The sequence below is a fragment of the Prenolepis imparis genome, unplaced genomic scaffold (genome assembly GCF_030444845.1).
Source record: "Prenolepis imparis isolate NDT839.2.m4 unplaced genomic scaffold, iyPreImpa1.0 SCAF_2, whole genome shotgun sequence".
In the NCBI taxonomy this organism is placed as follows: domain Eukaryota; kingdom Metazoa; phylum Arthropoda; class Insecta; order Hymenoptera; family Formicidae; genus Prenolepis; species Prenolepis imparis.
Genome location: NW_028141160.1, coordinates 18,194,651 through 18,218,580, shown reverse-complemented (window position 1 = coordinate 18,218,580; position 23,930 = coordinate 18,194,651). Strand labels below are relative to the sequence as shown.

The window sequence follows — 23,930 nt, the reverse complement described above, 5'->3', positions numbered from 1 at the left end:
GATGTGAAAAATCAAGAACGTACGATTAGGAACGGAAAACACTTCGTTAACTATGTTTTTGTATACATGATCTCAATATTCACCCAAGGTTCAATACGAAAACAAAACTTGTACAACAGCTAATGTACTTATAGAGATAAATGAAGTGAACTGAACGAGCTCGATTAAATAATTCTGTCATAACAAGAACCGACGCGATAAAATTATGCAAAACAAGAATAGCTGATTAAAATCAGATTAGAATCATTGACGCATATCGAGCAGTAGCTTTATACGCAAAATAAAATTAATTATTGACAGATTCTATAAGTAAAAAAATATTATATACATATATAAAACAAAATAAGTAATAATATATTTAAAATAAATATTATATATATAAGATATATTATATACACATCATATCTAGTAAATAAAATATGCTTTAAATATGCAATACATATATTTCTTTTACAATGTGAAAAATTAAAACATCTAATCATTCGAAGCCTTCTTCAATTATATATCAGTTTTAAAGTGAATAAAATGTTTTTAAAAAAGGCAAATAAACTTGCAGAAATTTAAGAAAATTAATTGCAAAACTTTTAAATTATGCGCAGAACACTGCACCTAAAATTTAAAGTTCCAATTTCAAAAAACGAGATTTCAGAAATTTCTTAACAATTCGAACCTGATAAACAGCAGAAAGCATCATAAAACGCATGATAAAATTCTATCGATACAGCCCTGTCTACATATGAATACGAATACACGTAACAAAACGACCTCATCGCAAGCTTAAGTGGTAAATATGCAGTAGTAAATAGAGGGGGAATATGAACTGGCCGTGGTATCGAGGCAACTATGAGATGGAGTGAAGCACGAGAGTTCGTAGAGAACGTTGCTTCGTAATATTTTCGATCGGAAAAGTTGTTTTAATTTTCTCCAACCGGCATTTGCAATTTTATTTTTATTTGTATTGTACATAAAATGCTTCCAAGGCGACGCGTCATTGATCTTCTGCAAGTCATCTCAACTCAATCGTAAGTAAATCAAATGTTTATCGAAAATTTTGTATGGAAAAAAATAAGAGTAGCAATCATGTGTGCCCCAAATAACACGCAGAGTATTTTCATTGTACGCGATAATACATATAGACTAGTGTATAATAATGATAAAAATCGGAAGGTACACTATATCTTATCTAATAGCATCAATATGGATAACCATAAATAAACATGCGCGCGATAAGAAAGACAGCCATAAATGCGATAATTGCGATAACATCGCACTTTATTTTGTCAAAATTATAAAAATAATTCGCATCAACTTTTTAAAGATATTATATAAATAATTGTAAATAAAAAATGTAGAATGTTATGATATTAAGTGGCCATCTGCCAAAGGAATCTACACGTGTAATATTCATTAAAGCACAATATAATAGCTGGATAGTAATACTTAGTGACGAAGAATGAAAATTTATTTGACGGTAAACGTGAAACACATACAAATTTTAGATGCAATTATTTTGACTCGTATTTTTTAGATGCAGATGTCCAGCGCACGGAAATCCAGGAGCTAGCAGCGTGAGAGAACACGGAAAACCACGAAGCACCACGACAAATGTCACGCCCGATAAGGAATATGCATTCGAGGTAAATTAGAAAAGTTTGTATAAAGAGAAAAAGAAGCCATTAGTCATTAGATATGACAAATTCGTTGATTATATCGCAGACCGTATTAAATCGAAGATGTGTATTGTATTCAGATAAGAATTATTTTTTAAATCGCTGTATTTGCTGACGCATGTTTTCGAGTTTCTGATAATAATCTAAATATCAAATTATATCAGATGCAACACAATTTCTCTAATAAAACTACTTTAAAAATTCGTTTATTATACGAAGTAATACGTACGGCAAGAACAAGTAAGTTGTAATGCAAAAAAATTTGTTAAATATTTGAAAAATACTTGAAAAAAGATTTTCTTCGATGGCTTATATTTGTTCCTTATAAAAAAATATTCGAAATATATAATATATAATAATTATAATTTTTTAGTTAATATATATGTTAGTTATTTATACAATTTGAAAGTTACGTACAATTTTAGATGGCCTGTTCTACCGTAAGATATGGAGTAGGAGTAACAAGAGAATTGGGAATGGACATACAAAATTTAGGAGCAAAGAGAATATGTCTAATGACTGATCCTAATTTGGTGACTTTAGCTCCCGTAAAAACTGCTATTGATAGTCTCGCCAAGTATGGTATTCAATTCGAGATTTATGATAAAGTACGCGTGGAACCAACAGAACAAAGCTTACAAGATTCGATCGAGTTCGCCAAGCGTGGAAATTTCGACGCTTTCATAGCGGTACATATGCAAAAAATTATATTAAAATTTAGTTTCATCGATAAATCTTGATCAATTAAATTTTGTCAATGGTTCTTTTTTCATATCACAATTGACATGACAGCATAAAAAAAAAAAATTTTTTATTGTTATCAAAAATAATTAAATTAAATGTTTTAAATAATTTTATATTAAATATATTGTATAAAAAATGCAAAAGTTCTTTTTCATAAGATTATAGAATTTTTAAAATCTATATATAATTAAGCATAACGCGATTTACGTAAAAAAGTCCTTATTTAAGATTTGTGATTTTAGATAGAAAAATAAAATAAGAATCAGGTAATTCTGTACATGAGAGATAAGTTCGTAAATTATTAATTTAAAAGTGCCATAGGTTGGCGGTGGTTCTGTAATGGATACGTGCAAAGCGGCAAATCTATATAGTTGCGATCCAGACGCCGAATTCTTGGATTATGTGAACGCGCCGATCGGGAAAGGGAAACCAGTTCAGATTCCTCTGAAACCGCTTATCGCCGTTCCGACGACTTCTGGTACCGGTTCTGAGACAACTGGAGTATCTATTTTCGATTATCGACCGTTAAAGGCCAAAACGGGAATCGCGAACAGGTAATAATTATCGCGTATCATTGAAAATGATACTGAAAAATTAATTTGTTAACGGTTTTATCGCAGAGCTTTACGTCCAATGTTGGGAATCATCGATCCCCAACACACCTTGACTCTACCAGAGAGAGTGTGCGTGTATTCCGGTTTTGATGTGCTCTGTCACGCTTTAGAATCCTTCACAGCGATACCCTATACAGAGAGGACGCCGTGCCCATCAAATCCGATTCTGAGACCAACCTATCAAGGTAGCAATCCTATCAGCGATGTCTGGGCGCGATATGCACTACAAGTTATACGCAAGTAATGAATCAATCAATTGCTTATGCAAAATGTCCTAAAATCTGCGTATTTACTTTAATTATATTAAATTATAGAGATTTGGAATCGAATTAAAATACGAAATTGATATTTAAAATAAAATTAAATATTAGTTCATTCCTTATCAAGCTAGAAAAATATAATAATTAAAAATAATATTTCAAAGTTAATATTAAATAATATGAAATAGTATAACATTTAAAAAAGTCTCTTTCTTAAATAAATGATAAAACTTAATTTTTTAATTTTTAATCAATTTTAATTTGCCTAAATCTGATTTATAAAAATTGAAAAATATTTTAATTTGTCAGTTTTTATGCCGAAAAAAATATTTGCTCCAAAAAAATATGCATTTTTTAAAACACATGCTTTCTAAAAAATAAACTAGGAAACGACATATATCAATAATAATAGTTAATTTCTTGTACAGATACTTTGAACGAGCGGTTTACAATCCAAACGATTTGGAAGCGAGAAGTAATATGCATTTAGCAAGCTCAATGGCAGGCGTTGGTTTCGGAAACGCTGGTGTTCATCTTTGTCATGGACTTTCATATCCCATCAGCGGAAACGTTCGAAATTTCCAGCCAAAGGTAATAAATTTAAATTTGTATACTTATATAATTATTTCTGTATTATATTGAACGTGTAATTTTTCGATATTTTTTTCGACTTAAATGTATTTCCTTCTATTTTATTTAAGGGCTACAGCAACGATCATCCTATAATTCCTCACGGTCTATCCGTAGTGATTTCCGCGCCAGCTGTTTTTTCCTTTACCGGAAGCGCGTGTCCAGAAAGGCATCTGGAAGCTGCGGAATTACTCGGCGCAAATGTCAAAAATGCCAAACAGACCGACGCCGGAAAAATTCTAGCCGACACGGTGAAAGAATATATGCGCATTATGAAAATTGAAAACGGCTTGACGGAGCTTGGTTTGAAGAAAGAAGACATCCCTACTCTAGTTCAGGGAACATTGCCTCAGGTAATAATGTAACGAGAAATATTTTTCGAATATCTTTTATCAAACGAAAAAAATGTGATGTATCTTTTATCAAACGAAAAAAATGTGAGTATATGATAAAATCAATCGATGTTATATAGTCTCTATTTCGAAAGTGTATACTGAATTTATTTTTTTTTCAGCATCGCATCACGAAATTGGCGCCTCGAGAACAATCGGAAGAGGATCTCGCGCAATTATTTGAAAATTCATTTACCATCTATTAATAAATTTTATGTGTGTTACAATTACTACAATTACTTAATGTTCAATTGTACATATTATCAGAAGATTGTAATTAATAAAGATTCTATTTTGTTATACGATGAAAAGTAGGACTTGCGCATTGATTTACTTATTGTTAGAGATTCCATATAATTCATTGTTATTATCTTAAAACAGCTCGTTAGTAAACGCAAGAATAAATATTTTCGGTTATTTCAGAACTGATAATTTTATCCATTTTTGTAAGTTTTAATAATTTTTAATAATATATATTTTATTTAATAAATATTATAATGTGACATAGTCATAAAATATTAATTACTGTACTATCGTTAATTTAATAATGCAAAATTATCAGTTAACTGCTCCTCTATATAACGATAAATTATTTAATTTATTTTTACTTAGTTTTTTAATAAACCTACTATCATTAATTTTGATAGCAACTGAGTCATTTGATTTTAATCAAATGGACTTTAATTAACTTCGTCTATTGTAGCATATACTAACAAAGTTAGTCCATATCGTATGTGCAATATTTATAGTGGGTGAGAATAAAGTGCAATAATTTTTATACAAGTTTTGTTTTACCCCCTAATTAAATTTATAGCATACTATAATAGAACAACACACAACACGCTACGCGCGCACCATTCTTTAATTTTATATTAAAAAGAATGATATTTTTTAAAAAATAATGTAAAATTTGTTTGAACTCGATTAATATTTTTTGACAGAAATCAACTGATTAAAGCGTTAATTTGCTAATTAAATTTTAAAATAATATGTTATAAAAATTAAAATAGTAATATGTTATAAATAACATGTTATTATACTTTATCCTCGATTAATATTTTTTGACAGAAATCAGCTGATAACTATCAAAAATATTAATCAAGTTTAAGGAATTAACATATTATTTAAAACATATTATTATTTTAATTTTTATAACCGATTCTTATTTTAAAATTTAATTTAATTAGCAAATTAACGCTTTAATCAGCTGATTTCTGTCAAAAAATATTAATCAAGTTTAAATAAACATTATACAATAAAAATGTCATTCTTTTTTGTATAAAATCGAAAAATGGCACTCGTGTAGCCCGCGCTTGTTATTTTAGTCCCTTTCTAAAAAAAGGCATGTTAAGTCGATATAACGAACAATGTGCGCACAGTATGCAAATTGAGATAGTTAATGAGCATCGCGAAAAAGATATAACAATACTTGCGAGAATGGACTACATGCCTTTTTTAGAAAGCGGTGTTATAATACTTTTAACACTTGATCAAAATAAACAATTTTTCACTCACCGATACGTGCAATAGCGGAGTTGTAGTACACAGCACACACGTTGATCTGAAAACAAAATATTCAAATTATGTATATACATGTGTGGGGGGGGAGGATGGAGTGTGTGTACAGGGTGTTTTAAAAGCCTGGAAATGATGGAATATCTCGATGCAGTTTTGAAAAAAATGCTTTTAAGTATTTTGCATACCTCACAATTGCCCCGCTGTCGCCTGATGCCTCCCCGGGCCTCCTCCTCCTCTCTTGGTCCAGGGTAGCACTCGCGATACTCGCGAAAACACGAATAATTATGATCGCCCGACACTTTACACGGCACTCCCGACGCGACGCGTGAATCGCACGCGTATTTCGCGTACATTGCGCAATAAGAAAAAACGATGCGAAAACTAAAATCGCACGAATCAACGTCCGTTTGACATTCGAGGATCTCGCAGTCAAACTCGCGCGCAGCTTATCAGCAATGCTACCTGTAACAAATTTTAAAAAAAATATATATATATATAGATACTTAAACAAAAATTATATGTTTCTTAAAAGAAATGTTATTATATAATTATTTTGTTTACCTCACAGTTGCCCAAGTGTCGCCCAATGCCTCCCTGAGCCTCCTTCTCCTCCTCTCTTATTACTAATGCTTACCTGTAATAACAAATAAAATACATATTAAATATAGATACTTAAATAGATATAACAAAAACTATGTATTCCTTAAAAGAAATATTATATATTCATATTGCATACCTTACAGTTGCCCCGCTGTCGCCCGATGCCTCCCCGGACCTCCTCCTCCTCTCTTGGTCCTTCGTAGCACTCGCGACACTCGCGAAAACATGAATAATTACGATCGCCCGACACTTTACACGGCACTCCCGACGCGACACGTATATTGCGCAATGAGAAATAACGATGTAAAAAGTATAATCACACGAATCAACGTCCGTTCGACACTCGAGAATCTCGCACTTGCGCGCAGCAATGCTACCTGTAACAAATAAAATAAAATATTACTATTTTAATTTTTATAACATATTATTATTTTAAAATTGAATTAGCAAATTGTCGTTTTATTAATATTTTTGACAGTTATCAGTTGATTTCTGTCAAAAAATATTGATCAAGAATAAAGTATTATAACATATTATTTACAATTTACAACATATTACTATTTTAATTTTTTACCATATTATTATTTTAAAATTTCATTAGCAAACTACAACAACACAAAAACGCGCTACGCGCGCCCCATTCTTCAATTTTATATTAAAAAGAATATTTTTAAAAAGATAATATAAAGTTTATTTAAACTCGAATAATATTTTTTTTTAAATCAGCTTATTAAAGTGTTAATTTGCTAATAAAATTGTAAAATAAACATATATGTTATAAAAATTAAAATAATAATGTTGTAAATAATATGTTTATAATACTTTAAAATCGAATAATTTTTTTTGACATCAGATGATATAACTGCCAAGAATATTAATATCATCTATCATCGCGAGAGTCAGTAGTTAGACAGTTTATCCAAAATAAAATAAAATTAAATAATAATATATATTTTAATACTTTAAATTCGATTCATATTTTTGACAGTTATCAGCTGATTTTTGTCAAAAAATATTAATCGCGGACAAATAAGTTTATATTGTAAGTATATATTATAACATACTCGTATAATATTATTTACATATTTACAACATATTATTATAATTAAAATAATAATATTTTGTAAGTAATACACAGAGAGAATTTTCTCTTAGAATTTACCCTGAAAATCATGGTAATCGTGAGACAATAAGATATGGAAAGAATTTTATGAGAATTTCCCTGATAAATATTTACCACAATAAAAATAATAATATTTATCACAATAAAATATAAAACATGTTTGATTAATTTTACTATTTAGTAAAATTAATCAAACATGTACACTACAATTTAGTAAAATTAATCAAACATGTTTTATATTTTATTGTGATAAATATTATTATTTTTATTGTGATAAATATTAATTAGAGAAATTCTCAAAAAATTCTTTCCATATCATATTGTCCCACGATTACCATGATTTTCAAAGTAAATTCTAAGAAAAAAATCTTTCAGTGTATAATATGTTATAATACTTTATCCGTGATTAATATTTTTTGACAGAAATCAGCTGATAACTGTCAAAAATATTAATCGGGATATATTAATCGTGTATATTAATGAAATAAATATGTACATAAATATATATATATATATATATATATAAATGAGTACATAAATGTATATATATATATATATATATATATATATAAATGTGTACATAAATGTATATATATATATATATATATATATATATATATATATAAATGTATACATAAATGTATATATACATATATAAATGTGTACATAAATGTATATATATATATATATATATATATATATATATATATATATAAATGTGTACATAAGTTAATAAAAATACTATCAATACTTATAACAATAAATAATAAGCAATATTAATTAATTTGGACATGATGAATTAAAAAGTTAAATGCAAAATGGTGACATAAAATAATGTAGTAAATGTAAGTAGTATAGGTCAATGAAAGTAGTGTAGATCAATGAAAGTGATATAAATTAATAAAAATACTATCAATCAATACATATAATAATAAATAATAAGCAATATTAATTAATTTGGACATTATGAATTAAAAAGTTAAATGCAAAATGGTGACATAAAATAATGTAATAAATGTAAGTAGTATAGGTCAATGAAAGTAGTGTAGATCGATGAAAGTAATATAAGTCAATAAAAATACTATCAATCAATAAATATAATAATAAATAATAAGCAATATTAATTAATTTGGACAGCATGAATTAAAAAGTTAAATGCAAAATGGTGACATAAAATAATGTAGTAAATGTAAGTAGTATAGGTCAATGAAAGAAAAAAGACAACAATACTTCGAAATTTTCGAGAATTGACTTAACATACCTTTTTTTTAGAAAGGGATTAAACAAAACTGTAACACGTGTATATAACTTCTCTCGTAAAGTTTCGTAATCAGTTTCGCACTGTTTATCGTTTGAGAGACAATGTCATTTAAAATTCTTAAACTGTTTTTTTTTCTGAATAAGAATTAATAAATATTAGCTGAAATAACAATCTCACATACAAATCATGGCAGTTGTAGGAATTAACGGATTTGGAAGAATAGGCAGAATGTGTCTTCGTGCTTGCTTTGAAAAGTCCATTGAAGTAAATGTTCAATTATGAGCAATATAAATATATCACTGATTAACAAAAAGTAGATAAACAATACATTGACAAAAGTAGATAAACAATACATTGACAAAAGTAGATAAGCAATACATTAATAAATATCACAGGTAAAATTAATCAACGATCCATTCCTTACAATCGAACATATGATATATCTTTTTAAATACGATTCTACTCACGGACGATGTCCTTTTCCTTTGGAGTATGAAGAGGAGTTTATAGTTAGCGGTGGTAAATATAATTATAATTTTCAGTGCTTAAAAAGTGAAATATAGAGAAAACTCTGAATAAAATAAATTTATTCTGCTCTGTAAATCATATTTTTAAAATAATGTAAATTTTGATAAATTTAATAATCTATAAAGCTATAATAAAAAATAATCGTACATAGTAATTAATGGAAAAAGTTTTCCACAATAATAAATTTCAGTTTCTAAACTCTCAAAAATATTCTAACCACTTCTTGTTTTATCTAACATTTAAGAATATAATAATAATATTTTATGTGATAAAAAAAATCATGAATGTATTTATTATTGGATATTCAATGAGAGAGAAGAATTGCCACATCGCACAATGCGCACCCGTCTTACATACCATGGGAAGAAAAGGGAGTGACATATGTCATAGAAGCAAGTGGAGTATTTACAACTTCCGAGAAGGCAAACGTAAGGTCCTAAATTAATATTTTTCTTTGTACTTACCTTATATTCACTTTATAATCGCACGGTAACAGGTTGATAAATAAAACTTCTAGGCTACCCTCCAAATTCTGAAAAAAAGAAAAAAAATTTATTTTTATCAAGTTATCAGATTTATATTAATATTACGATTACATTAGACTTAAACAGATTTATTCAAACTCTTGAAAAATCTTTGAGACATATAATATTTGATTATATATATATTTAAAGAATTATATTGTGCAATTTTATTTTTTAAAATCGTAATCCTAACACTACGTGATAACTTTTACAGTTACATTCTAGCGGTGCGAAGAAAATTATTATCACCGCACCGTCGATCGATGTACCGATGCTCGTTTTCGGAGTCAATCATACGTCTTACGATCTTAAGGAGAGAATCGTCTCTGCTACATCCTGTACTACAAACTGTGCAGCTCCAATCGTCAAAATTATGCACGACAACTTCGAGGTTCTCGGAGCAATGATAACAAGTATACACGCGGTGACAGCAAATCAAAGGACCGTGGATGGTCCGATAGAGAAGGTTATTCGCAATCTAATATAAAGCTTTAATGCTAATAATATTTTTTGCGTACAAAAAAATTACTACAAGATATCTATAAGAAAACGCATAAAAGGCTAATGTTTTTTTGATTATTTAATTATGTATTTATCATACACTAAGAGAATTTTCTCTTAGAATTTACCCTGAAAATCATGATAATCGTGGGACAATATGATATGGAAAGAATTTTATGAGAATTTTTCGGATTACTTTTATTACAATAAAAATAATAATATCTATCTCAATAAAATATAAAACATGTTTGATTAATTTTACTAAACTGTATAGTACTACTAAACTGTATATTAAAATTAATCAAACATGTTTTATATTTTATTGTGATAGATATTATTATTTTCATTGTGATAAATAGTAATCAGAGAAATTCTCATAAAATTCTTTCTATACCGTATTGTCCCACGATTACCATGATTTTCAGGGTAAATTCTAAGAGAAAATTCTTTTTGTACAATATATATTTTTGAGTTTCTATCTTCGATAATTTTTTTTTCGATAATTTTTTTTTCTTAGAGACAACATCATGATTTATTTACCTTAATTAAATCAAGAAAAGTAAATAATTATCAAAGCTTTACATTAGATTTCGCTCGATTATTTTTGCTGCAGTGTGGGCCTAGCGCATTATGGAGGGACGGGAGAGGAGCTCTCCAGAATATCATTCCGACTGCAACCGGCGCCAACAAGTCATTAGCCAAAATTATCCCCGAACTCAAGAACAAGATCTCAGCCACAGCATTTAGAGTACCTATCCCTAACGTTTCAGTATGCGATATGACATTCAGGTAACATTGCATGCAGACTCGCCACAAATTTTTCAAATAATTGACCCATAAAATCTGACAATGGCACACAGAGAAAATTTTCTCTTAGAATTTACCCTGAAAATCATGGTAATCGTGGGACAATAATATGGTATGGAAAGAATTTTATGAGAATTTCTTTGATTAATATTTATCACAATAAAAAATAATATCTATCACAATAAAATATAAAATATGTTTGATTAATTTTACCATGCAGTTTAGTAAAATTAATGAAACATGTTTTATATTTTAGTGTGTGTAGATATTATTATTTTTCTTGTGATAAATATTGATCAGAGAAATTCTCATAAAATTCTTTCCATACCATATTGTCCCACGATTACCATGATTTTCAGGGTAAATTCTAAGAGAAAATTCTCTCCGTGCATAAGCTTTAATATTACATTAATATATATAAAAATCCGTTTGAAACAACAATGTACGATTTCTTTAATGCTAACATATATCTATTTGATAAGATTCAAACGATCATATTTGACACTAAATATGCGAGATATGAGTCGATATTCTTGTGCTTGAAAACCGTTTCCGATTTTTCGCGATATCGCGTCAGAATTAAGAAACCGACAACATACGAAAAAGTGAAAAAAGTGATGAGAGAAGCAGCCGATGGAAACCTGAAAGACGTGCTGGGATACACGGAAGATGATTGTGTGTCGTCGGATTTCAATAACACTAAATATTCCTGCGTGTTCGACGCCCACGCAAGCATTATTCCACAGAACAGTACTTTCATCAAGATCGTCGCCTGGTAATAATATTATTAATATCGTTATAAAAAAAATTTCTCTCAAAACTTATAAATCATATAAATAAATAAAATATTTAAAAATATATATAAAATATTTAATTTATAATATTCAAAATTTATGCGCGATCTATGTTCGATATATAGCATTTATATCCTAGGAATTTAATTTTTCCTCGATTAGAGAAATATATGGTATTAATATTGAAAGTTTCGATCTTTTTACAGGTATGACAATGAATATGGTTACGCATATCGTATAATCGATCTGATTCAATACATGTACGACGCCGATCACGGTGTTCCTGTTCCTGTACCTGAACCTGAACCTGTACCTGGACCAAGCCGTCAAGTATGGTGACGCTTAAAGATTATTTAATCATACATAATGAAAATTCGAACATTTACTTTAGTTATGGATACACAATTGCATGCTTTCTTTACATAATTAAAGTAGAGTAAATGTTTCTGCTGATGTTTATCGAAGTAGATGTCTCCAAGATGTGAATAGAAATTGAAAAATAAAAGCATTCTATATGTGAAGTCAAAGCATTTGTCTCTGTATGTAAAAGCAGGTTATAAAATACCGGTTATGAAAGCAGGTTATGAAAAGCTGTAAAAACTATAATTTTCCTATTGTAACTATGTATATTGTACATCATATATTGTACATCTTGCATAGACTATTACTGATGTGTCTGACATCAATGACACTTTACGAGCAATTAAAAGTATGAGGGAACTTTCAAAACAAAAGAAAGAGAATTTTTGTACTTTTGTCCTTACCTTCCATGCACACTCGTCCTTGCTCTCTCATTCGCGTGAACCGTGAAATAAACACAACGATAATAAACACACAACCTAACCTAACTTTTAACTGAATATATATGTATGTATATCATACTCATGCTTTCAAAGGAGTACATATTTACTTCGAAACACTGACTCGACTCTTGAAATAGACCTGAGAAAAGACGATAAAAATCAAACTTCAACCGACACCGGCGTCGGTCGAACTTCGCGGCGCGTCACAAGGCGATAATCGGGTCACGTGACCCCCAAGTACCCACGTGACTCCGCGTCAGTGGTCATGTGACACGACTACGGTCACGTGATGCTGCGTCAGTGGTCATGTGACACGGCGAAGGTCACGTGACAACGAGCGTCGCCGATGATGCACGAGACTGAGGAGACGTCGTCAGTTACGCGCCAGCGCAGGACGGGTGTGGTTTATATTAGTGATCCGTGCCCTTCAAATGACACTACTTCGTTAGTAGCCGGGACGGACGGAACTGATCTTTCTTACGTGTGGTGAGTATCATCCTATCGCCTTTACACTGTATCTCCTAATTTTATGTTCTCCATTGAGATGCGTCGTGATGAATCATCGTCGCCGGTCGCTCGTTCGGTCTGTTGTCTGTTACATGGAGTTTATCTGTCAAACGTACATATGTGTCGTACGAATGTCGCGTCTCCCATTTTCGCGATGTATGCCGCACCGGCCATTCTCATGACGTCGAATGGACGATCATCCCATCGTAATTATGCGAGAGATGATCAGTTTCCTGCATTTCTACAGGAGAACTTTCGAGAAACGCGATATGTCGCGATGATGTAACGATGAGAGATGAAGTATATCTTTATGCCGGTCGCGACAATTATAATCGCGAGAAATGTCCTTCGTATAGATGACGATCGTTAAATGGTCCTTACACGATCAATATTATTGCTCAACAATTACGTGCCTATTAATAGGACCGATATTTGGCGTACCGTATCACAAGTCCTAGTTGATTGAATATTGTTAGTCGTTTAAAATATAATTTGCATGTCGAGATTATTATTGTATTACATACATTGCATCAGTTATGTAGCATTAGCATATTATAATTCTTTCACAATTTTCATTAAAGATTTTATGTCATTAAATATAAAAGTCACTGCAGAGATATATTAGTAACAATATTATTTTTATTAAATATCGTAAGAGATACAATCATTTACTTTAATTAATCTCTGCTTATTTAACTGTGCTGTTCTTACACTTTATTATTTTCATATATGTATATTTTATATTTCAAATATTTGAAGAAAAAATTTAAACATAATAAATTATTTTGTGATGCAGTAATTCAACGAATTGTAAGAATCAATTTTCGATTAATATTTATAATAAAAAGATTAGGTACGAGCTATATGAATAAACACAAAATTATCGTAATTTTGATACTCGAATACGAATAAAATTTTCTTAAGATATAATACATATAATAATTACAAAAAAATTGATTGCACTCACGAAAAATTTAATTGTGTTTATGTTGTAATATTAACATAAAAGTAATTATATTTGTATAACTTTTTATTCGTCTATATGTTTGACGAGATCGTAAATCCCAAGTTTCTTCGATGCAAATTATATCAGATGAAATCGCGAGATCATGTGTCTAATTATCGAATGATGCCGACATCATATGATTCATATTAATTTTATCAAATACTATCTGATAATTCCATGCATGCCAGATCATGATCATCCTCAAGGATGTCGAGCTGTTAAAAAAACTTAGACACACACCCCGCTTTAACCTTGCTTGACCTCCAAGATCTGCTTGTCCAATCCGACGTCGTGTTCCCGAGCATTGTGCCAAGATATTGCTGTCACAGCTGCTTTCGTAGTCAAGTCGTTAAGTCAAGATTAAATCGAATTTTATATTGGAAATTACGTAAGCAGTTATGAACCAATCTCTTCGATAATTACATTTTATTATTAATCGTATTTTTAGGACGCAAATATTGAAAAAATTTTTAATTTATCTGTTTAATATATAATAAAATAACATATTTTGTGAATGCAAATAATATCGTGAGAAATTCGCTTTAAACAACGTAATCTTTACTTAATAAAACAAGATAATCTATCTAAGTACAGTAATGCATAATTAATAATTTTTAAATCATACGTGAGATACAAAAATAACAGCATCGATAATTAATATCAATTTTAATTTACGCGATATTTATCAATATCCTTGAAATGCAAAGTAATTAGTATCTCGAGAATAGCGAAGAAATAAATGATACATCACAGTCATCATAAATCGCACATTCTAAAGCCTAACCTACATATCTAATAATGAGGCTCGTTATGATGAGATTAATTTTCTCACATCTGTTTCACGTGACTATACCGGCGTCACTGACTGCAATCGCGCAGAAAATACACGGCCGTCATGCAACACCTTATAATACTCTCATCTATCGATTTTCCAGTTGCAATCAAGAGGACGACATGAGCAAAATCGGAATTAATGGATTTGGCCGTATCGGCCGTCTGGTGCTGAGAGCTGCCTTGGAACGCGGTGGTCAGGTACATTGATCAGCTGATCGATTTGCGAATCGTACCAAATCGCTGTCATTTTACTACTCCGAAATCTCTATCAACCAGGTCGTCGCCATCAATGATCCCTTCATCGGTCTCGACTACATGGTCTACATGTTTAAATATGACTCCACCCACGGCAAGTTCAAGGGAGAAGTCAAGGCCGAGGGTAACTGCCTCGTTGTAAATGGAAGTAAGATTGCCGTCTTCAGCGAGCGCGAACCGAAGGCGATTCCTTGGGCGAAGGCTGGTGCCGAGTACATCGTCGAATCCACCGGCGTGTTCACGACCATCGAGAAGGCATCTGTATGTCCTGAGAGATCAGAATAAGATAAATAATTTACATTCAATTCACTGGTTCTCGAATATTTTTGAGTTCAATGTCTTTTGGCGTATTTACAGGCTCACTTGGAAGGCGGTGCCAAGAAGGTCGTCATCTCCGCTCCGTCGGCTGATGCACCAATGTTCGTAGTCGGTGTAAACTTGGAAGCTTACGATCCGAGCAACAAGGTAGTCTCCAACGCCTCCTGCACCACCAACTGCTTGGCACCTCTCGCCAAGGTGGTCCATGACAACTTCGAGATTGTCGAGGGTCTCATGACAACCGTACATGCGATTACGGCTACTCAGAAAACCGTCGATGGACCTTCTGGCAAGGTACATATGACACATATAACTACACATAGCAAAAATATCATTTAAAATTAACATCATGTCATTATATAACATTCTTTACTGTGCTTTTTTTGATGACAGCTGTGGCGTGATGGTCGTGGTGCGGCGCAAAATATTATTCCCGCTGCAACTGGTGCTGCTAAAGCAGTCGGCAAGGTTATTCCAGCTCTCAATGGGAAACTCACCGGCATGGCTTTCCGCGTACCCGTACATAATGTGTCCGTGGTTGATTTGACGGTTCGACTTGCCAAGCCTGCCACGTACGAAGCTATCAAAGCCAAAATAAAGGAAGCTTCCGAGGGTCCTCTGAATGGTATTTTGGGTTACACCGAGGATGATGTTGTCTCGTCCGATTTCATCGGCGACAACCACTCCAGTATCTTCGACGCTAAGGCTGGTATACCTCTCAACGACAACTTTGTAAAGCTGATCTCGTGGTATGACAATGAATTCGGTTATTCCAGTCGAGTCATCGACTTGATCAAGTTCATGCAGAGCAAGGACAACTAAACAGTTTCCGCAACTAAACAGTTTCTCGATTATTCATTCGCGTCTTTATAGCTCAATCAATCGCTGTATGGTGCATATCACTGTAAAAAAAGCTGTTGTAAAAAACACCGTATTTAATCAGCATCATTACTAACTTGTAGCAGAGATATACACGGAATAAAGTAAGACGTGTAGCATACGTTCTTTCTCGCACAGTTAATAGAGTTGTAGATAAAGCGGTGTGTTCATCGTTAATTGGAATATAAAACAATAAGACAGGCTCTTAGTATCTATCGTATTTGAAAATCTATATTTATCTGGTTACAACTGTATCAGAGTTGATTCAGCGAATCGTAAATAAAAATGTGAATATTGTCACATAAATATTATGCAACTACCTATAATCGCGAAATTTATGCTGCATAAAATCGAGGCGAAATAAAAGTAGAGAGAAATGTATGACAATAGAAATTAAAGTTAAATTTCATTCTATTCACAATAAACTCGAACAATTTTATTTGTCAGAAAACGAAGGATAGCTTTGTCACGAGTACGGAGATTTTATTATACTTGTATCTTACCGTGATAGAATTACAAGCATATATACTCGCCTTTCATCACTCGTTCATTCGTACACTAGAAATACATTATAAGTACTTGTAATTTTCTTCTGTACGATTAACATTATTTTCCATTCATACAATGACATCAATAAAAATTATTATGAAACTAAAGTAGTTCCTTTATTCATATTCGACAGATATTTTGTATATATGTATAATCTACATTATATTTTTTTTTTTACAAGATCTCAGACGGATAAGTCGAAGATAATTCTAATATAAGCATTACCTTATACAATTTTTACACAGTATCTAAACAATTACAAAAGATTTATTTTGTCCCAAGATTCATTGTTAAGATTTTATCTCTCTAAATGGTTCCGTGATTTGTATTTAACAAGATAATACTATCGCTCTCATCGTTAATGATAGTAATACAAACTTTAAAATTTCGCGTTATATGGCACAAAGAGTTATTAGTTTAGTAACAACGATCACTTGGCAAATTTATTGATCTGCCATTTATATAGTAAACAGAAAATATTTATGAACGCATGACAAAAATCTCTTTTACATTTATAATCACGGATTAATATATAAAGATATAGAGAAATGGCGATTTTTGAGAGAATGGAGTGCTGAGACTGATATAGAACTACGCCACATAAAGGCTAAATTTTCGAAAAAAAACTGGTTTAAAAATTGTATTATTCAAGTAAAAGTAACTTTGCTCACATGTTTAATGTGAGGCAATCGTATATGTGTGAGCTATTAAAAATATCTATATGAGTAGATAGAGAAAACAGACTATTATATTGATTTTGTAGCTCTGATAGATCTATATTTTTCTCATGTTTTGAATAGTCTGTATTAACTATAGCGCATATTTCTTTAAATGTACAATATAATAGAAATCGATATAATCATTTCAATGAATTAATACACTAAACTCGACATATTTAACGCGAATTGATTCTGAACATCATATATATGTATATATATATATATATATATATATATATATATATATAAATTCATTTCCGAAATATTCTGTTCCTGCAGATTTCATGTTTTTTTTTCTCATATATCTTTTTTTAACATTTAATAGGTATTTTATATAGATTATACTCTTGTTATCACGCGAAGCAAAGTAACAGTCCTGATTATCTCGTTCCTTAGTTATCTTTTTTATGTGAAGATTTTATATAGTTATATAAAAATATACACACTCTCAAAAATGCGTATTCGGGTATGCAAATCAGCAAATTTTTGAAAAGATAAATGATGGAAAAAAATAAAAAATTAGATGTACAAAATTATGTGACTTGTAAGACATCGGTGCAAATCTTTTTTGACAAAGCTCAGTAGTAAATTTAAACTTTACACAATAAACTGGACACAATACTTAGTTAAAGATAACAAGAGATTACGCTTACACATATGTAAAAATATATGTAAGAAATTGATTTAAAGCAAGATAACATAATAAAAAGCAATAAATAAAACTTCACGCATCGTTAAAATACTATTTTGTGAGCAGTATTCTCGTAGTAAAACACAATATCTCGTTCTGCAAGGAAAGCAGAAGAGTCTTGTCGATGACAAAAATCACATATTGCTATACTCCAGAATTTTATACGCGCATACACATCCCGATCGCAGATATCAAAAATAAATTATGAAAAAGTACTTTCGAATTAGAACATTACATCAGAAGTTCCTTGCCATTTTGTATAACTGAGAAATTTTAAGAAGATTTTTGAGAGAATTGGCCACTGTGTGATTAAAGTAAGTGATCAAGAGATAAGGAATTAATTTCACTGTAAGGAACGAAGATTCTTTTTATGAATTCCCATCCCTTAATCTAGACACAAGATCTTTTACTTATAACAATCAAATGAATTTTTTATGTCTTAGTTATTTGTTATGACAACGTAATAATTTTCACTTAAAATTCCTTAATTCATGTACAGCGTCAGGAACCTGAAATGGCCGAATGACAAATATTCTCAATATTAATAAATCCCGAGCTATCCACAGCATTTCAATTTCTTATCTTATTATTATTATAGTAAGTATATGTTACCAAGAACGCGTCATGACGAGTAAAGCATCGTTTAGCAAAAGACTTCCAATGTGTATAACAATAAGTATTTCAACGATATTTCCTAAATATTACTATACAAATTTGATTATTTAGATAAACTTTCACAGTTAGAACGCGAGATATTTGAAAAAGCTCCACATCTTTTCATTTTTATGCATAAAAATGTAATATAGAAGAAAAAGAAATTATCATAGAATATCTATTGCATTTAGGTATACAATATATGATTACTCGTCGAATAAGATTTATTATTAGATTGTCAAGTTGTTTCACCTTGTTATTGATAGAATTTTGATGAAAACAGATAATCAATGTAACTTTAACGTGTTTTAAGATCATTCTCAAGCAAGAAACAAATACTAAAATAGCATTGATGACAATATGATGTGTTAATTCTTTCTCATCCTAGAAAAACCTACAAGAATATCAAAACCAATCGATTAATACTGATATTATTAAAAAATGTGTTACAAAAATTAGCTTACAAGTCCCTTTCGGATTGTCAGACTCGGTAACATTTACTGTCTCTCCCCTCTGGTCTCGTCAACCTTGGAAATATACATCTAAATCTATAGCGATGAAAAAGGAAGTTATTATGTGAAATATAACACACACGCACACAAGTGTCAATAAATCACAGAGGAAGTTGATAATATAAGCATTAAGCTTTAGCGAATTTCTTAACACTTTTTCTTGCATATAAACGTGAACAATCAACTTGACAAAAGCAAATTCATAAACATTCATAAATCTCAATATGTATAGATCATTTATGTATAATTAGAGTTTTGTATATACACAATTTATAATTTATATCATATTCTTCTTTCATTCTCAAGTAAAATACCTATAAATAATCTTTTTTGTGAATTTCCCTTGCTATATTTGCCCATTTACATTGATTATTATGTAAAATTTGCAAAAAAAATTATATCTCACTGTTCACTTTAATTTGCACATATATTATAGTGGATAGAATCCTGAATCATATGCACAATAGAATCCTTAATCATCTGTCGGACTTTTCTAGTTTCTGAGATACTTTAAAATATTGCATTTTTTAATATTGCAAATACATCCGCGTAAGTTAAAAGTTTACTTTTCTCTATATGCACAATTCAAAATGCACATGATTTAAGATTCTATTTACTACAATATATCTGAAAATAAAAGTAATTGGTGTAACTTTTTTGCAAGCTTGATCGATTATTATGAATATGAATGAATATATCGTTGGGAAAAGAAGAATTTTAGACTAGCATAACATATTAAATACAGATGTTTACAATGAATTGAGGATACAATACCTCATGTGGCTTTGATCGAATGAATGATAGTGAATAGTAATCACATCAAGTCAAGAGCAGAAGTTTAGCACGCAGATTTATACGTTCTTGGAGCGCGCTAGCTAGTTCTCGTGTCAGTTCTTCACAGACTAAGCGTAATTCTGCATTCTTCTCCCTTAATTCTTGTAAGGTTAATTTTTTCCCGTCCTCGGTTTCGTCTTTATTATCTTCTTCACCGCCATCTCGTTCTGTAACAAGAAATTACATTTTAACTATCAGGTATAATTAGGAGAAACAAAAATATGAGTTAAAAAAATAATTTAAAGCATCTGTTTTATAAAAAAAAATGTTTTTAAGATCTTCGCAAATTCATTTTCCTTTAAAAAAAAAACCAAATTCCAGCTTAAATATAATAATATTAATCAGAAAGTTTACACATTTTATATATATAAAAAAAAAGTTTTATATAATTAATATAAAGAGAAAATGCTAAATTGTTATTGTTGAGAGAGTAAATAATGAGATTTTTTACTTGGACTAGGTTTTCTATAAATATGAAATGCTCCGCAGACTCCAGTGAATTGTTGAGATTGTGGCACCGTATTTTCTATGGATGGTATCGTAGTCTCAGGCAGTTCACTCTTGGGTGAAAAATGAGAGAAGTCAGCAATAAAAGCTTGACTTTCACTTAATGTTCTTTGTCCCTCGCCCTCACTTCTTTGTCCGACTAATTTACGAGGCGAAGTCTGCAACAAAAATGGATCATTAGATCTTTCGTAAAATATCATAATATCTGTTTTAAATACGTTGTAAAAATAATATTATTTTAAGATATATAAAGTGCTTCTCTTTAAAAATGAGAAAAGAGTTTCTTATTACATATAAAGAATACTTACGATTCCTGGAGATATTCTAGGTGGTACTAGTGGTGGTGCCCCAAGAAAACTTTGACCATTTTTTCCTACAAGAATATGTGCATGAGTAAAAACAGCAACAACATTTTTGAACGAATTATCAGCAACACATACCTAATTTATTAAGATCGAGACTAGAACTGCGAGCGTGTGTTCTGTAAGGTCTGGGTGGCGGTGGAGGCGGTGGTTCCTTCTTGGGAGTCACAATTACAGCGTCTTCAGGAGTCGCGGAGGATTTCTTCGTAAGAGGTCGTTGCACTAATGACGCCGCAGAGTGTTGCAGATCATCGTCCACCAAGGTAGTGCAACTGCTACTGCTGCCGTTGGCGCCAGAAGCAAGAATTGCCGCTTCGGGCGTTAAACGCAACGGCACCGGATGCAAAATCTTCGGGTCTCTCTCGACGGCTGACTTTTGGAAATCGAAATTCACTAGCTGCAAACCTGGACTGGTGACCGAACTACTCGCTCCGGTCGGCGAATCTACGAACTTCGTCCATTCCTTATTCTTCTCGCGGGCATTCGCGGAATTCGGCGGCGATTTTTGAGCGGTTGTTGCCGGTAGAATTTGCGGTGCGGCAGTTGTTGTTTGCATGACTAAAGGAATTGACAAGGACGGAGGTAAAACGTCGGGTAGAGGCACATGATTTCTCCTTAGCACCACAAGATGCATGGCTACATAAAATTCTTGTAAACTGAGCGCTCCGTCCCTAGTAACATCTGCGAGCTGCCAAATACGTCTTAACTCGGAAACGGGAAGTCGCGACTTTTCGAAAAATGTTCTGGCCACAGGCCCCGCCAGAAGACCTTCCGGATCAGGCTGCAGCTGCGCGAACTGCGCAGCGTAATAATCACGTTGCTCATCACTGATAATCCATACTTCTTCCGGTGGGAAACCCGAACCATCGCCTTCCCCTTCACCTTCATCACTGCTATGACGTTCCGAACTCTCCTCCTCTGTACCCAATAGCTGTCTTTGCTCTTCGGAAACCAGTAAACCTTGCCAGCCTCCAGAAACAGAGTCCAGGATTGTCTCACCACCCAACATACCATCGTTCCTCTCTTGAGTCACGCTGTTTGTTGGCGTAGGGGAATCTGTGCTGCCACCAGTCTCACGTGGAGATTCTGCTTCACTTTCACTTTCGGTAGTACTTTCTGGAGGATGATGTCTACCCTTTATTCCTCTAGTTGAATCTGAACTCCTTCTGCCATCCTCATTACCGGAGGTCGGCCATGTAAATCTTGGTAAAGTAATAACATCCAAAGATGCAGTTATCATATCTCTGGAGATTTCCAAGCCAGCCTGATGAACCGCTATCAGTTTCAATACTGCATAAAACTGCTTCTTGCCCAGATGTGTATTGTTTTTAGTTCCAATGCAAATATCCAATATCTATAAATTGAAAGAATCATTTGTTACTAACAAATATATAGCAATATATAGTTGATATATTTCTATAATATATCAATATCTGTACATCGTAAATTAATTTATCAGATATTTTAATAAGTAAATCAATTTCTATTTAAAAAATTTATTTTTCTTTAAAATATTAATGATTTCATGATCATCATTCTAATGACAGCAACCTGCTTTGCATTAAAAATAACGTGCACTTTACTTTAATGTATTAGAGCATAAAAATTTAAAACGGTGCGATGCCCTAGATAACGAAAGCGGAAATGATTCAATATGCTCCCACCAGCGGATTAATTGATTCAGCTGACTATTACCCGACATAACCTCCACGAGCACAAACCTGACGTTTCAACCTACATTTAATCTACATTATATTTGATTTCAACAACAACGAGACGACGAGATCTCTCGAAGACTAGATGAATTCTATTCGCGCTGGAAGAAAAAAAATACCAAAAATATCAGACTCGAATCAGCCGTCTCTCAAACTCACCTTTATCGTAATATCCCTGGGTAAGTTAGCCGAGCGCAACAACTCGGCGACTTTAATAACGGATACGCTATCACTGTCCGTGTTCTCGCAGCAGTATATGAATATGTCACCGTAATAGCGATGCTCGGTCGCTGTCAGATGCAGACTCGCCATCGTTATCAGCTCCCAATCCATCTTGAACGGTCGAGGACGTCCCCGGCTGTCCCCGGTTTCTGTCACCGTCTTCTGGTTCTGGTTGAACTTCTTTTCTTCTTCCCTTACTTACGTCCTTCTCCGCTCCTTCGCGCGACACGGTCTACTTCACGGTTTGCGGGAAGCCGATCTGTCAGTGATCTGTCACATCTCGTCGCGCGAGATCTCGGGGCGAGAGAAACGTTCGTTTACAAGCTACACCCCCGTGCGCGATTAAGTATCGGATGATCGCTATCTCCGGCTCGGCTGGTTGACTGCCTGCCTGGCTGGTGCAATGTTTGACATTACCATAATCCGTGTGGACTAACTTCGACGTGCATCTTCGCCATCTTCCGGCCGGTCTATGCGCGCTAACTCCAGTCCCTCGCATCGGTCGACTCGATTTTGGCGGGAAACTCGAGATAAATCGATTAAAAATGCGATTATTTAAAGTTGCGCGTTCTGTATTTTCTTGCATTTTCCTGCCTT

The 23,930-nt window shown here is 32.2% G+C and overlaps 4 protein-coding genes and 1 long non-coding RNA gene across 6 annotated transcripts; 3 read left to right on the top strand and 2 right to left on the bottom strand.

Annotated features, from left to right (window-relative positions):
• Positions 1-823: 823 nt before the first annotated feature.
• On the top strand, positions 824-4,621 carry LOC145932466 (putative hydroxyacid-oxoacid transhydrogenase, mitochondrial). 2 transcript variants are annotated; one of them, XM_083031436.1, is made up of 8 exons: positions 824-1,022; positions 1,529-1,637; positions 2,096-2,359; positions 2,736-2,968; positions 3,035-3,268; positions 3,717-3,879; positions 3,990-4,271; positions 4,433-4,621. In XM_083031436.1, exons 1-8 carry the CDS (start codon positions 970-972, stop codon positions 4,514-4,516), a joined length of 1,422 nt encoding a protein of 473 aa, XP_082887562.1. In that variant the 5' UTR covers positions 824-969; the 3' UTR covers positions 4,517-4,621. The 2 variants fall into 2 exon arrangements, with proteins under 2 accessions (XP_082887562.1, XP_082887563.1); XM_083031437.1 differs by lacking the exon at positions 824-1,022 and adding an exon at positions 1,354-1,471.
• A 1,562-nt stretch (positions 4,622-6,183) lies between these two features.
• Positions 6,184-13,204, bottom strand: LOC145932474 (uncharacterized). The gene is made up of 4 exons (XR_014424705.1): positions 12,731-13,204; positions 6,565-6,805; positions 6,390-6,462; positions 6,184-6,290 (listed from the first exon to the last, which is right to left on the bottom strand). It is a non-coding gene; the product is annotated as an uncharacterized LOC145932474 (long non-coding RNA).
• Positions 8,999-12,677, top strand: LOC145932473 (glyceraldehyde-3-phosphate dehydrogenase). Its single transcript, XM_083031447.1, has 7 exons — positions 8,999-9,076; positions 9,208-9,331; positions 9,653-9,768; positions 10,079-10,330; positions 10,979-11,154; positions 11,750-11,947; positions 12,173-12,677. Exons 1-7 carry the CDS (start codon positions 8,999-9,001, stop codon positions 12,303-12,305), a joined length of 1,077 nt encoding a protein of 358 aa, XP_082887573.1. The 3' UTR covers positions 12,306-12,677.
• On the top strand, positions 13,105-17,224 carry LOC145932472 (glyceraldehyde-3-phosphate dehydrogenase). Its single transcript, XM_083031446.1, has 5 exons — positions 13,105-13,255; positions 15,218-15,314; positions 15,393-15,632; positions 15,729-15,983; positions 16,083-17,224. Exons 1-5 carry the CDS (start codon positions 13,116-13,118, stop codon positions 16,509-16,511), a joined length of 1,161 nt encoding a protein of 386 aa, XP_082887572.1. The 5' UTR covers positions 13,105-13,115; the 3' UTR covers positions 16,512-17,224.
• Positions 17,212-23,925, bottom strand: Reps (RALBP1 associated Eps domain containing). Its single transcript, XM_083031445.1, has 5 exons — positions 23,271-23,925; positions 21,475-22,750; positions 21,343-21,407; positions 20,979-21,192; positions 17,212-20,694 (listed from the first exon to the last, which is right to left on the bottom strand). Exons 1-5 carry the CDS (start codon positions 23,442-23,444, stop codon positions 20,513-20,515), a joined length of 1,911 nt encoding a protein of 636 aa, XP_082887571.1. The 5' UTR covers positions 23,445-23,925; the 3' UTR covers positions 17,212-20,512.
• Between the last annotated feature and the right edge of the window lie 5 nt (positions 23,926-23,930).

Excerpts from the sequence above, each read along its gene's own strand:
- LOC145932466 (XM_083031436.1), top strand. The coding sequence starts at position 970 with ATGCTTCCAAGGCGACGCGTCATTGATCTTCTGCAAGTCATCTCAACT. Across the intron at positions 2,969-3,034 it reads AAAACGGGAATCGCGAACAG|AGCTTTACGTCCAATGTTGG; the intron begins GTAATAATTATC and ends GTTTTATCGCAG. Across the intron at positions 3,269-3,716 it reads GCACTACAAGTTATACGCAA|ATACTTTGAACGAGCGGTTT; the intron begins GTAATGAATCAA and ends TTTCTTGTACAG.
- LOC145932473 (XM_083031447.1), top strand. The coding sequence starts at position 8,999 with ATGGCAGTTGTAGGAATTAACGGATTTGGAAGAATAGGCAGAATGTGT. Across the intron at positions 9,077-9,207 it reads GCTTTGAAAAGTCCATTGAA|GTAAAATTAATCAACGATCC; the intron begins GTAAATGTTCAA and ends TAAATATCACAG. Across the intron at positions 9,769-10,078 it reads CAACTTCCGAGAAGGCAAAC|TTACATTCTAGCGGTGCGAA; the intron begins GTAAGGTCCTAA and ends TAACTTTTACAG.
- LOC145932472 (XM_083031446.1), top strand. The coding sequence starts at position 13,116 with ATGATGCACGAGACTGAGGAGACGTCGTCAGTTACGCGCCAGCGCAGG. Across the intron at positions 15,633-15,728 it reads CGACCATCGAGAAGGCATCT|GCTCACTTGGAAGGCGGTGC; the intron begins GTATGTCCTGAG and ends GCGTATTTACAG. Across the intron at positions 15,984-16,082 it reads TCGATGGACCTTCTGGCAAG|CTGTGGCGTGATGGTCGTGG; the intron begins GTACATATGACA and ends TTTTGATGACAG.
- Reps (XM_083031445.1), bottom strand. The coding sequence starts at position 23,444 with ATGGATTGGGAGCTGATAACGATGGCGAGTCTGCATCTGACAGCGACC. Across the intron at positions 22,751-23,270 it reads CCAGGGATATTACGATAAAG|ATATTGGATATTTGCATTGG; the intron begins GTGAGTTTGAGA and ends TTCAATTTATAG. Across the intron at positions 21,408-21,474 it reads TCTCGATCTTAATAAATTAG|GAAAAAATGGTCAAAGTTTT; the intron begins GTATGTGTTGCT and ends ATATTCTTGTAG.